Source organism: Leptidea sinapis, chromosome 11 (assembly GCF_905404315.1).
Source record: "Leptidea sinapis chromosome 11, ilLepSina1.1, whole genome shotgun sequence".
In the NCBI taxonomy this organism is placed as follows: domain Eukaryota; kingdom Metazoa; phylum Arthropoda; class Insecta; order Lepidoptera; family Pieridae; genus Leptidea; species Leptidea sinapis.
The window spans coordinates 4413831-4429523 of record NC_066275.1 but is presented as its reverse complement, the minus strand read 5'-3'; the positions used below and the strand labels follow the sequence as shown (position 1 = coordinate 4429523).

Sequence of the window (15693 nt, the reverse complement as noted above, 5' to 3'; positions counted from 1 at the left end):
TTTCACTTTCCTGTATTTTGAAGCTTTATTATATTATTGAAATTGATTTATATACTTATGTATATAGTAACTTTCATAAAGTTAAGTGAAAATTTATGAGTTATGGAAGAAAATGGTGTAAATATTAGTGCCGGAAAACTGATAAACACGTGTGAACTAAGTTACAATTCATACATTAATATGACATGTATTGTATATATAAACATGTGTGCTTTGTATTTATTAAATATTTAATTATCAATATAGTTTATACAAATTTATATGTGCTATGCACATAATTAAATGTTTAATTTACTATGGAAAGTATACATAGCGAATTTCACGCCAAATAGGCAATTTTTAACCAAACCTATCATTTTATTTTTTAATTAATACGCTTTTATTCTTCTTCTGTATGTCTTTGTAACTGACTCCATTGGACTTGATATTGTTTAGTACCTGTTCAAAGACTCTTCTTCTGTTCAAAGTTCTTGAGGAGTAAACTTCAGTCGTCCGTCGGAGTTGACACACACACTTTTTTATTTTATTTTAACTATTCATATATTATGTATAGATTGAAAATTATATTTAAATAAGACACTTTTAAATGATTAAAACGCGTGTAATTGTAACTGTGTTTTTACATTAGATTTTTGCGTACAAGTTACATTTTTATTAATACTTTAGTTAACCCGACGTTTCAAGACCTTTCCAGATCTCGTTTTCAGGGGAAAGCAAAGATCTAATGTAAGAACATAGTTACAATTACACACGTTTTAATCCTTTAAAAGTGTTTTATTTAAATTGAAACACTCGTGTTAATCATTAAAAATAAAGTTAATTATAAATTACTTCAAACCACTCACACACATACACACACATAGGTATTATCTCTTTTATAATAGGTTGTAGCCATGCTTGGTAGCTTCAAATTGTAAAAAAAATATTGTTTGAGACCAATCATTAATTGCTATTATTATTTCAATATTATCAAAGCAAACCTTAATATGTGTCGCACTTCAACATATATTAATGCAAACGCTAGAAAATAAATCTTGACGTAGAATGTTCCTTAGGTATATATTACGTATATATATAGTATAACTAGGAAGGTAAATAATTGTAAATTATTCATCACGCTCTACAAAAATTGAGTAAGAAGAAGTATTAATTGTTTTCGCAAACGTTCCAAGTAAGTTATGGAATGACATGACTCATTGTGCAAAGGGGAAAATCCTACAACTTAAATGTGTCACGAATATTGCAAATTAAATCATTATGAGCGATTGAGTCAAGAAATAAGCATTATTAAAACTTTCCCCGCAACATAATAACAAATAATGTTTTTGTAATGAAAGGAAATAAATTAAAAATGTGCTAAATGATTCGACTCATTTCCCATTCCCCCATATTATAGGAATAAAGTAATAGATGTCGGGCCAACGCTGATACAAAGTGACGTCAGATTTTTTTATGAATTCGATTTTCATCGACATTGTTAACTGGACTGGATTGACATCTGCATTAGCTAACGATCGTCAAAGTCTTTCTATAGATGTAGAAGTAAGATACAAAATTAAGAGTTATATATATTATGGTTAATCGTTCTCTGGGTTTGGTCGAAGAGAGAGAAATCAATTCCTGACCGTATATGATATGATGAAACCCACAATAGTCTACGGTTAGGGCTAAGAGGATGTAAATACTATTTAATTAGAGACGGGACTGCCTAAGGTAAATTGAAATTTGGTTTAGACTTAAGTTTGAAATAGTAGTAATTACAGTATGGCGATTTGCGATGGAGTAGCCGTATTAACGGCTAAGTTTGAAAGCGAACAATAATTGCTTAAAACGTAGTGGATATCGGCATCTCTGCTTTTTACAAGATTATAGCCTTCATCTGTGCATCTATCAATCACTGCACGTTTCATACAATCGAGTGACTCGCTTTTTTCTTAGAGAGTTTCGCTGGGCTGGTGTACGGCACTGCGCACCTGCACATGTGCACTAATAGTTAATTAAATATATTTTATTATGTAAAATATAAATACCTTACTAACACACCAAATTTCTTGCTACCTTAAGTAGTTGGCGTTACAGAAGGTATCAAAATATACGAGAAATTACATCATCAACCCATTTAGTACAAAAGGAGGCCCAAATATTCAATGTTGGCTCTTGGTAACTGACTTGGTTTAAATCTTAGAATGTTTCTTTAGAGATAGGATATGGCAATATTTTTAATTAATATGTAGTTAGCAAATAATAACCAAGGTCGATTGAGGAGGGTCCGTGGCTAGTACGGAAGTCAATACTGGATAGGAGCCGATCTAATTCCTATCCGACAGATATGTTTCAAGCGTTTAAGCAAAAAGCAATCATATATCGTGAACTTATAATGTAAAAATGTCAAGACTCTATCGTCACGTGATTTATATTGTAAAGGGTAGTTTAAATTGAGTTTGGATGGCAAATGTTATTTAGTAATAACTATGACTTACGTTAGTTACAAAAGCATAGAGATAAGAGCACGCACTTTGAAATGGAGATGGGTAGGCAACATTATGAGGGATGAAACACCAAAATGGACTAGAGCAATAACTGAATGGTACCCCAGAGGAGATAAGAGGAATAGAGGAAGACAGTTCATACGATGGGAGAATGAACTGAAACAGATAGGCGGACCACTATGGACTAGAATAACAAGGAACCGGAAAGAATGGAAGACCTTGGAGGAGGCCTTTGTGGAAGGACAAACAGTTAGCAGAAAGAGGACACAGACTGTTTAAAAGTTACTGCAAATAATTAAGTTAATAATATAGTTATGTAAGATAAGTTAACTAATTAAAATGTTTTATAGTATGTGTATTAGTTAGTTAGTACATTTTTATGTTTTGTTAACTGTAATAAAGGCTTTATTATTATTATGACTTACGTTAAATATATCCACGATACTGTAATCTCTGCGCTGAGTCATGGTGATGACGGTGCACCATCACAACACCACCACTCGAGCCGATCTCGTCTCACGACTGATAGGTTAACTAGTTTACAACTGTGTCACGAAGTACAATAGTAAGGTCGGTATTGCTAACAGTGTCACAGTCATTAGCGAAGCCTAAATTGTTATCTCTACTGTTGACAATCGGTATGTCAATAAAAAATATTCTAAGAAAGTTATTTGTATACAAAATTCGTAATTTAAATGGAAAAGGGGGACAAACGAGTTTGGGTCGCCTTTCATTTATGAAAATAAGGGATAAGAAGAGAAGAACGTTCAGCTGATGGTTATTGTAACTCCCTGCCCATTACAATGCAGTACCGCTCAGGATTCTTGAAAAACCCCGAAAATTCTGAGCGGGTAATTATTATTTTATACTTTTTTCTTTATAAAGTTTAAGAAAGGTCTTAACGTGGGCTATAATAAATACTTAGTACTGCCTCCTCTAGCTTCTATTCTGGCATACTCCTAATCAAATTATCAATAAAATATTGAGATATTCCGTTCCATTCTTCCTGTAACGCGATTTTAAGTTCTCTTAAATTAGCAGCGGCAGGATTTCTTTTCCTAATTTATATACCAAGCTTGTCCCAGACATGTTCTACATGTTCTATGGGGCTTAAGTCAAGCGAGCGTGCTGGCCACCTCATAAAATTGATATACACATCTCGAAGGTATTCAAAAACAACGGCCGCAGTACGCACTAATAATTACAACAAGAAAAATCATATTTATTTTTTGCGTTCCGCTTAATTTGTCCATAAGTGTAGCATGGCCAAATAGAAATAAAAATTGCTGAAAGGGTGAGATTTTTTTTTATAATAATTGGATAACAATAGAATAAACTGAAAATATTTTCATTAAATTAAAAATGATCCTTGATCTAACTTCTGCTTTATGAAGAAAAAACTGGAAAATTGACAATATCCGAGGCTACTGCATCAGTTGCACGTGTATCCGGCGTGTACTTTAATTTCGTGACAAATGTCTTGTTCTCAATACAACATAATATATTAGTTTCGTGACGAAAGAACAGCGATTATAGATTATTAATTGACTAACGTGCTATTTTTGTTACGATAAACATAATGCAATTTTCTTTGAACTAAATAGTTTCGAAATTGTACTGTGAGTGTGTAGAGACTGCACCGCTCCAATTTATCCCTACTAATATAATAAATGTGAATGTATGTTTGTTTGTTACGCTTTCACGCCTAAACCACTGAACCGATTTTGATGAAATATAATACAGAGATAGACAAGAGCTTGGGAAAGGACATAGGCTACCTTTTATCGCGAATAAAAGGCTTGTCGGGGTCAAAATAGAGAGTGGACGTTTTGTATGAAAGTTCGTCACTATCGAAGATAACACCATGAAAATTTGTATTTAGATTATAAGAAATAAATAAATATTTGTTCTAGCTTTTTTTAATTTAGACATGTGTGGGGGTGAAAAAGGGGGATGAAAGCTCTATAGTTGTTAGTTTTTAAAAATGTATTAATGACAGCAGTTTGTAGTGTATTATTTGCAAAGTGAGTATATTAAAAAAATAAAAAATGCTGCCCAAAGTAACTATTGCACGCGCACGAAGTCGCGGGAATAATTATAATATATTAGTGACAGACAGATTAGATTCTATTGAAATATTTGACAACGAAAAAAAAACATCGAGAAATATCTAAGATAACAAATAAAGAAAAAAATTGATACGTTAGACTTTTATAATTTGAAATGTAAAAGATCTAGATACCTAAAGTAGGTATGTATTTTAATATATTTGACGTAATTTGTTATATATCTACCAACGTACCATGCACTTGGAGTCATCGTTGCTATTAAGGACGTGGTCCAAATATGAAACAATAAAAGTTGCATTTTTTACACTAAAATTCTCTTATTAAAAATTTTGCTACAACTGAACTAAATTCACAAGGTGAAGGAACACCATACGAGCATCATTTGCGTTGCGGTCACCAGAAAAAAAAATATTTTTACCAAACTCCAGCGACAATCGAACCCAATATGTGTTCGGCACTTAGCCATTTGAAAAATATTAATGATATCATCATTAAGAACAATGAGTAACTGACTAAAAGATGACTGACCTTATCAAGACTGTGTGGCGTGGGAAGACGTATACTGCAGCCGACCCGAGACAAAGTCATAAACATAAGTATAATAACTGAAGAATTACTCAAAATTAAATAAACGGGGCACATTAAATAAAACTAACAGCTGTTAGTGACAAAATTTCGAGCCGTTTAAATAAAAACTGATGCAATAGATTATGTCCCCAAGATAAGAGTAATAATTGGTATGTCCATACGTTTTTTTAATCTTTATTTATTTATACAAGGTTTGATCACAGAGTGAAAATGCCACCCTCATAATGTTACAAATAGCAAAAAAACACATTTTATATTGTATGCATCCTTAAATCTACAACATTCTACACATAAAGGTGAGGTAACTTTACACATAAGATACGCAAAGTTATTGAGTGGAATATGTCCGGATCGAAGTCTCAAAGCAGTAACAATGTCATTGTCATATTAATATTTTCGAACCAAATATGAGCTATACTGGGTTGTATTGCTTTAAACCAAATATTTTTGGTTTAGTATATTTCATCAAAGTACTAATTCCATATTTTATTATATAGGTCTCGAATGTTTTTAACATTTTAGAATGAAAAGATTATTCCATCATCACAAGCTTCTATGGCTAAACTATCAACCTACTCGTTACATGAAAGTTGAATATGACCGGGAATCCACTGCAACACTATATTGACTTTTTCTTTAGCAGCTTATTATAGTCTTAAACCTGTTCTAGTTTTCACTCGAATAGATAATATTGGATAAGAACTTACCCGCAGGCACCACTTTGTCTGCTTGAGTCACAGCAAATTAACATATTGATGCCATAGATAGTTCAATGTTAGAGAACAGAGTGAGTTTAACTTAGGATCTAAGGTTTTACCGCCATTACGCTAAAAAATACAAGAATATTTCCTGTATCTTAGAAAACCTGAGAACCCCACTGACAGAAGTAAATACCTATATAAGCTTCATAAGATACATAATAGATTTAAGGGTAAATTTTTTACAATAAAAACACTTTTACAATAAAAAATGGCTCTGTCGTAAATTCTAATACTCCACAGCTGAATATCTAAGTGATCTGGCAGCCTGGGACGAAATTATGATTATTTTATAGCAATAGCATTGACAGTACAATATTGTATTTTTGATTAAAAATAGCGCAAAAAAGATTTCTGTGTTTCTTGCGCCGCTTCTTCTCTGTCATTTGTTTCCGAAGCGGTGGTATTGTCTAGTATATTAGAAATGACATCAAAAAGAATCCTAAAGGAATCAATTTGAGAAAATAAATGCCTTTTGTGCCTTTATACATAACAATATGTTTAGATTTACAATCTTCAATAAACCGTATGTTCCAATTTGGTACTTGGTTCGGTACCTTCACATTATTTATTGTTAGATGTGTACACCTACCACGACTTCCTACATACACAATCTTAGAGTTTACTTGACCTGGAGGGGATACAGAGTACAGACATCCACTTCCTACCGCGGCAATTCAAATACATTGTAAGTCACAAACAATTGAAAACAAAAACACAATAGCGCGATACGTCTTGATGAGAACATAAATATTGAGTTTTTATCGCGGATTTCTCGCAAGATATTCGCTTTCTCAGACCGCGCACGCCACTCCGCAGAGCTGGAAATATTTCATTAATTTATTAATTATTCATAACTATCCTTTCTTCAGATTGTTATGAAGAAACACTAAAAATAGCTTCGATCACCTATATTGTTGATGTTAACGTGTAAGTTATTATATTAAGTCTTCACATTTATTACAAAATTTTGGATGGAGACAGCAGACGTGAAAGTCTATAGGTTCGGAGAATTTCTTAATTTACTGGAGCGTCTGAAGAATCTATCACTTTTGGACCTATATCTATTCAACATTTCTTTTATTATCGTTGATAGTTTGGAAAACTCAGTATGAATATATTTCTTTTTAATGCGCTTTTTTTAATTATTATTCATACTGACGTTAGTTCTATCATCTATCTCCACTGTACTAATGCTATTTAAATTTTCGCCTTCATATGTTCGTTTATTCACCGCTCTTATGGTGAATCAAGACATCATGTGGTAACGCACCTGTGAACAAATTCGGCTAGCAATACCGGCTCAAAATAGCTTGGATCCAGCGTTATTTTCAAAAAGATTAACCGCACAGTAGACGTGAATACTTAACTACCAACCTAGTCTGTTATGCTGGCGTAAATCGCTTCAAATGGACAAGTTTTGGAACAGACTAAAACTTGATTTAGAACCATGGTACGCATAACCAGATTTGTTATTGAAGTGAGGGACAAACGAGGGTTACCTGATGTTATGTGAACACCGCCGCCTACACTGTCTTTCCAGTTCAGTTTCGATAGTTTGTTTACTGCTACATAGCTATCTTAATGAAAAAATTACCTGCCCGGGATGAAAGAAAGCTGTAAGTCAGCCTGACTTGCTTGCGGCCGTTTTCAATAATGTATCTCTAGTTCCTCACAAATTGCTATCACCATTTAATTACAAGATCTTATCTATCCATCATTATGTCCAATATGGTTAGCGATCCTATCTACTAAGCTAGAGGTCCCGGGTTCGAATCCTGGTAAGTGCAAGCATTTATATGATAAATATGGATGTTTGTTTCAGAGTCATGGATATTTATATGTATTTATGTATGTTTAAGTAAGTAGTAAGTATTAAATATATCGTTGTCTTGCAACCCATAACACAGGCTATATATGTCTAATTTGGGGCAAGATAATTTGTGTAAAAAAGTGTGTCAATATTATTATTATTATATTATATAGCCCAACGCTATTTGTCGATAGGTTATTGAAATGTAAGTAAGCGTAAAAGGATAGATTTATCTACCTCTAGTAAGTTAAACTAAGGTTAGATAGGTTATTGAAAACGGCCGTTAGAGGGTAAGTTCTATGTAACAGATGCGAATGGATTGAGATGGAGTCGTGCATAAATTTTAGGACCAAAAATCACAATACACTTTTTAGGGTTGGAACACAGACTGAACATTATTCAAGTGCTTGCGGCTCAAGCACTGACCCTTGGTAAGCCCCTGGGCAAAATATCACTGGATAACTCCTCATCTTTTTCACTTAATTTGAACAATGGATGTGATTTTATTAAAAATTTAGATGAGGAGAGAGAATCTTAAATTTATCAATAGGAGACAATTTAATTAAGTAAATGATTCAAAGTGGGATAGTATTATATCTACAATCTTAGTTGAAATTCAGGAAAAAGTAAAAGCTAAAGTATTACGGTAACATTAAAACAATGGTTTACTGATATAACGGACGTTTGCATCGAACAAAGTTAGATTAAGAAAAATTCTTGATCATTCTACAAATTCTTCTAAATTTATTGATTCTCATCAATGAACTCAAAGCACAGAAAGTGAAACTTGGCCAAACTGAAAAATTTCTTGGAACTTAGAAGTCTATCTAATGCATACAACAAAAACACAAAACACAACGCTATGCTCATATTGGACAGTTATATGTACAGACCGGATTATACGCAACATAAAAAGCTTCAAATATGCATGAAAAATACTTCAAAAATGCATGTAAAGAGACAGAATAAAGTTAGTTTCACTTCTTTTATTTCAAAATCAGCATTCAATTTGTACAACTATCCATTGATAGACCATTACGTGAAACATTATTTAATATTTTTGTAAACAAATAAAATGAAGTATTATTCCAAATTTTCAGTAAGATTGTGTCTGCGATTCAAAATTTTTTAAGGCAAAAGTAGTCGCTCCACATCTACTGAGGTAACTAGGCAGAATTTGAACTTGGGTGCTATTTTAGCACTTATATTTTCTGACAAAAGTTTTGCCGTCCCATTAATAAAACTATCATTTTATTATCATACTAAAACAAAACAAACGTGTGGCTGCCGAATGCGCCGAAAATACCTTATCTAGGTTTTAAGGAAAATATGCAATTAGCGCTAAGGATGGATTGAATATGCAAATGCATATAATTCGGTCCTTAGTGATATATCTTTGTGTCGTTGATTTGCAAAACTCAACCCCACATCCAATAGGCCCTGAACTGAACTCATGACGAACGTCACTGTGACGCATTTATATCTAACGCCAAGAGGTACAATTCAGGTAATCAAATGGTTCACCTTAACTCAGTTCGCATCAGCATTTGTGGTGATAAAATACCTATTTTCGTGGGAGAACTCCTTTTAAAACAATGCAAGGACTTACCAGCTGCTCGCAGACTAGCTATTGACATTAAAATTCGGACGCGTGAATATTATAAGAGCGCTTTCACACTACGTCCGATCAGAGTCCGATCCGTACCCGTAAAAACACGGTCCTGAGTAGTCGTAGAATTATCTCTATGGTAGTTCATGCACTAGATCCGGCTTCCGTCATCCAATTTCTTTCCGTCAACCGTTAATCTCCGTTCCGGAAAAGATTATTAACGAACCGAAGTAGCATAGTATTAGTATTATTTGTATGCACGCTTGCGCACTGCGTCCGATCCGAATTACAGGAATGTGTAGTGTTGATCTATCTTCAAAAGTACTTATAAGTAAACAATAATAAATATTTTCTGATTTAGAACCGAGTTTCACTTAGCTTAATGTGACTGCAAGCATTTTTTGTGGCGGTATACATTATCTAAATTTATGTCTTGTCGCAAAATCTTGTATGTGATGTAAAATAAAATCGAAAGTGGAAACAGCGATTCGGTAGTAGGTAATTATAAAATTACCTGTCGTATTGACGTAACACTGCGTGGTGATTGTAAAAAGATCCTTTTAAACGTCGGTCCACCAAGAGAGGGTGCACCCAGAATTATTTACTTCTTCTGCAACTTCGTACCTACAATATCATTGACAGGATTCATGATCACCGACGTGAATGCTCGTGAATGGTGTGGTTCCGGTAAAATGACGTAAACCAAAAAGTGGCCCCTAAATTTGCTTGGAATTGGTTCAGAGATCGGACAAGTGCGTCAGCAATATCCGAATTCGGCCCGAGATTTCTAGACCTTATTTTCACGGGTACGGATCGGACTCGGACGTAGCGTGAAAGCGCTCTAACACTGTAATGGAGTAAAAATGAGTCTTTAAGTTAGTTTTGTGTTGTTATTTCTTATTTTAGTTATCACTAACCCATTGTATCCTTTGTAGAATACGAAACGAAAAAAAATCATTTGATGTATGTAGAATTTAATAAATAATTACTTTGATTCCTGGCTATTTTCCTATTTATTCTACTAGTAATACTACATAATAGACAATTTTATTTACTATCTTAATTTAATATATATATCCAGTGTCCTGATATTTGTTTTAGGGAACTCCTAAACTAATGAACGGATTTTAATGGGGATTAATTACTTCATGGAGTGCAGTTTAGTCCAACTTGAGAGAAAGGATAGTTTTTATTTCAATTTCGGATCCATAATTATTTTTATTTCCAATATTTGATTTGTATGGACATATTTTTCTATGAGACAATTTTTTAACGCCCAGTTTGACCATTCGGAGGGCCTACCATCAACTTTTAATAAGCGTTGCGATTCCGATGCAGTTCAGCCTTTTTTTGTAATTATTAAATAATAGTATAGTTCTTTGAATTACAAATTAAATGTTTGCTTAGGTGTTTTCGTAAAAATTACGAGTTAGGAACGCACCTCCATTGATGTTTGAGTTAACAGGACCACACATTTTTTTTAATTCGTTCTTGCGGACAGGCTATAGTCCGGACCCTTAATGCCTCGTCTTTAGTATTTTCATTTTTGGTATTTATTTTCAGTATTATGTTTTACAAAAAAGTCCGATAAAGTATTCTCATCTCATCTTTAATCAATAAAATTTTCCTTTTCTGTATGTTTTCACTATTTTTTAAAAGTTAGTAACAACACGATTCACTTTCCTCTAAAGAAGTAGGAACTTTTTTCGAATCGCTAACTTTGACACATAAGCTATCCAGTTTGAGTTGAAATATTACCTCATGGTACGAATGAATGAACGAACTAAATCAGTTTACGATTCAGTTGATATCATTTTTGACATTCAATTGACATCATTGCGATTTAATCAGTTGATTTGACGTCAACCTAAATTAGATAGCTCTAATCACGTCGTGGTACGAAATAGCAAAGCAGTTCATTTTAGGTTGTCAATTGAATCGCAATAAGAGATGTGAAACAATTTTATTATAACAACATATGCTCCATATTTAACGAAATAATTCTTTGTGTTTTGAATTATTTATATATTCATAAAAAACAGTATATATATTAATCGCGATTACCAATGAAGTTTTCACTTCTGCCGCACGTTCTTAAGCACGAGCTTACATATATATTGTGTATCTTACGGCCAACACCCAGCTATTGAGATTAAATGTGATTATAGAACTTAACATTAAAAAAAACATGTCACATAGATCCATAGTAGACTCTAACTTTAGTAAATGTGGTATGAATAATTGTATACTTGAACTTAACACTAACAACTGAGGAACTATATTTTTTTTATATTGACACTCTTACACAATTTATCTTGCCCGAAACTAGGCATAGCCTTAACTTAAACATACATAAATACATTTAAACACCCATGACTGGGAAACAAACATCAATATTCATCATATAAATGATTGCACCTACCGGGATTCGAACCTCTAGCTCAGTAGGCAGGGTCACTAACCACTGGGCTATAGGGGTCGTCCCTATATTATAACGCCACAGTGACTAAGTGATGTCAATTATCCAACTGTTAGGGTTTGATGGCCGATTTGAGGAGATACACCGCATTCGTAAAATATTAAAAAAATATATATGCTCGTTATGCTTACTATTAGGCAAGTCAAGTTAGTAAGTCTGTTGATTGGGCAAATTATATGCTTTTAAAACAAATTGTATTGCGCAATTTAAATATTTTTAAGAAAACATTTATGCTATAATAGTATTATTTCAAGACAGAGGAAACATCTTTATAATATGTTTTATCGCTATTACATTGCTTGCGCGTCTCATTAGTTATCAATTTATGTTGATTAACGAACGTACAGTGGGTGAATAACACTATTATAACTTTACTCAGAAATATTTCCGACAACCAAAACTACTGTGTCCAAGTGTTGCGAGCTAGGATGGATATGGCAATGGATTCTAGATTCAAATCCCGCTAGTGTCACAGATAAAATCATTCAACGGGATATAATTAATGAAATCTATCTACTTGAGATAAATTAAGACATCGACCATCATAATTATAAATGTCGGCGTATTCCAGCAGTTTGAAAAAGGTGAGCTTTGATCAGAAGAAGCGGCAAGTAACTCTTTTAAGTTGTTAATGAAGGTACATTTTAGTTTTCAATTGTATTTTTTTTATAAAAATAAGGGACGAGACGAGCAGGACGTCAGCTGATGGTAATTGATACGCCCTGCCCATTACAATGCAGTGCCGATCAGGATTATTGAAAAATCCAAAAATTCTGAGCGGCACTACAACTGCGCTCGTCACCTTGAGACTTACGTGGTCAAGTCTCATTTGCCCAGTAATTTCCCTAGCTACGGCACCCTTCAGACCGAAACACAGTAATGCTTACACATTACTGCTTCACGGCAGAAGTAGGCGCTGTTGTGGGACGAATAATTTAGCCGGCATCTGGTAAAAAGGAGCCTCGCACTGGTAAGTACCGCTGACCAAGATGTTGTTATGACCAAGTACATTTTTCTGGTTTTTGATGGTTTATATAAAATAATAGCCATGTCAATAACTGTAAGTGTTTATCATGCTGCGAATATCTGTATCTCCGAGACAATTTATACCTATAATGACTTGTAACCAGAAAAAAATATGTAGACTCTCTCTACATTAATGTTTAAAATTCAAAATAAAAATCAATATAATATATTCGCTTTGGCTGTTAATATATGAGCTAAGGTTTCGCAATATACGTCGAGTGTATGAAATAATCAAGGTTCAATGATCTCTGACTCAATATTTGGCCCCGAATGGCCTTCGTAAGACAGTGAGCCTCTCGGCGTTATTGCTGATTATATTTAAACTACTGTTTGGTACAGGTGTGTGATTCTGTAGGTAGCCGGGACGGGTGGTACGAGTTCGTGGCTTATCAACAACGCAGTCCTCACTGATTCACCATTTAGGATAAAATACTTTTAAATGATTTAAATTATAAATCATTTTTATCAAATATTATGGCAAAAAATTAACAGGATTCATTTCACTCCCAAAACGAGATGATATTTATATTATCCTTGTTTCAGATTTCAAAGGGACCAAACCAGTAAAAATTGGACAACAATAATAAATTTCTCATAAATGTAAATGAATATTTTAATTAAGAAATGACTTTTATTTATATAACGCACCCATAGAACAAGTAAAAATAAGTATTTTATTTTTGTTTAAAATATTAAATATCCTCAGAATGACTATCAAATATTAATTGAATGAGTTACTTACTTCATCCTTATGATTCTTCTCATTCTCAATCACGATGTCTGGTTTGTGGGGAAATTTGGGAGACGTAGCTGTGCCGAAAACCATTTCTACATCATTTACATCCAAAGAGACTTTCGTCTCTTTCGATTCCTTCGAGTTCTCCATCACGGTAACACCAGAAAAATGTTATCACAGAACTTAGCACTGCTACAGATTTTATTTTATTATTATGTTTTATAATTTACGTAGATCTAAGAGCGCGTAAACACGTTATGTCGACGTAGTGATGTGAATCAAACTGACTCCTGAACACAGAGAACTGTAATGATAATGTTTGTGTAATTATGTTTCATTTAGCAGTCAATGAACACTTGTCCATTTCTAAATATATCTAGTTCTTTTGAAAAACAGATTTCTTGACCGGAGTGTGGGCGGTAGAATCTCTACCACATTTTCCTGTTCACCATGTCACACCGTATGACTTATCCCATATTATACCATGATAGCAACTCAATACTGGGTTCACTAAGTGTTCATTTACGTCTTTTAATTGATTTTTAGCTTCGTGTCTTTGAAATGTTACGTGAGTTAAAATTATATAATAAAGACAAAGCTCCAGTAAACTACTAAGATATTAGATTAAAATAAGGTGTAATTAAAATAGTTTTTAAGTAGCGAAGATATTGAGAAAATTAAAATTTACTTTCAGATTTTTTCATACTTTTGGTTGTATTATAAATATGCATACATTAAATTTACATTTACAACATTAAATTTAACAGAGGCACCACTCTGGATATAGATTAAAGACAGAGTAGTTCCTATTAATTTAAATCTGTCCAAAAAATTCTGATAGGTACATACCAACATATACCCATAATTATAATTACGAAAACAATAGCAGTAATATAGAGCGCTCAAAAGGATTACAAGGAAAATCCTTTGTAAGTTATAGGTATCATCCCAGATTTTGTATTTCTCCTCTATTATATCGGTGACAGCAGTAAAATAATTTGAAAAGCAATTTAAAGTATAAATTATATACTTTGGAACGCGCCAAAGCCCGTAAGGTTTGTAGGTGTCAAGATGGCCGAATATGACGTCACGCTTCAAAAATCAATGAAAAAACGTAATAATATATTTAATAATCTCAATACTCACATCAAAAGTGGGTCTTTTTTTAAATTCCTATTACTTTTTATTCTTTAGTACTGTCATCATGTCCATTGGATGGTGCCCAAAAAAAGTTTGGCAGTTTGCTCTAAGAATTAAGATAGAATCGATTAATGAACTAATATAAATATCGTAAATAGTATAAGTATCTTTAGAACTATAAATAAAAAACTGCGAGGTTATAATACACTATACCAGTAGTGTAGAATATACTATGACAGAAGATGAAATAACCAGAATTGAGAAATTAAAATTCAGCAAAGTGTATAAACAAAAAAATAAAAACCGAACAGTACAGATTCTACACGATCATGAACTGCGATTAATGGGGTCAGCCGAACAGATGAAATGGACGGGGCTTCGAGTCGGAGCGGTTTAGTAAGGGGGGTGGGGGAGGGGGGAAGGTTTATGGGCTAAGATTAAGATGATCAAGATAAGAAAAATAAAATGATTACTTCATGGAAATAATCCGCAATCATATCTAGATATGGAATAAAGCGCAGGTCCGGTCACATATAGAGTATTGCTGTCATCTCTGGTCTGGCGCATCCCAGTATCAGCTCGATCCATTTGAGCGTGCATTTGACGCAGAGCAGCTCGAATTGTCGGAGACCCAGTGCTCTGTGAACGGCTGGATCACTTGGCATTGCGTAGAGACGTCGCTTCATTTTGTGTCTTCTACCGCATTTATCACGGGGAGTGTTCCGAAGAGCTGTTTAACCTGATTCCTGCCTCGGAATTCTACATTTGGACGACACGCCACAAATTAGGATATCATGGTGGGGCCATCTGGATATTTAGCGGTCCTGTACAGTGCGGCTTTCAAGGAGCTTTCTTCCACGTACTACAAAGCTGTGGAATGAGCTTCTTTGTGCAGTGTTTCCGGGACGATGCGACATGAGTGCCTTCAAAAAAACGCGTACACATTCCTTAAGGGCCGGCAACGCTCCTGTAATTCCTTTGGTGTA

The 15693-nt window shown here is 33.8% G+C and overlaps 1 protein-coding gene across 2 annotated transcripts in view; it reads right to left on the bottom strand.

Annotated features, from left to right (window-relative positions):
* The window catches only part of LOC126966748 (ninjurin-A-like), a 28804-nt gene extending 14944 nt beyond the window's left edge, over nt 1-13860 (bottom strand). Inside the window, exon 1 of one of the 2 annotated variants that reach the window (XM_050811018.1) lies at nt 13574-13860. In XM_050811018.1, the coding sequence (XP_050666975.1) occupies nt 13574-13717 (144 nt within the window). In that variant the 5' untranslated portion in view covers nt 13718-13860. Of the gene's footprint in view, nt 1-2914; nt 3015-13573 lie in introns of those variants that run through there. The other variant, XM_050811019.1, reaches the window with a different exon arrangement.
* Nucleotides 13861-15693: the final 1833 nt, after the last annotated feature.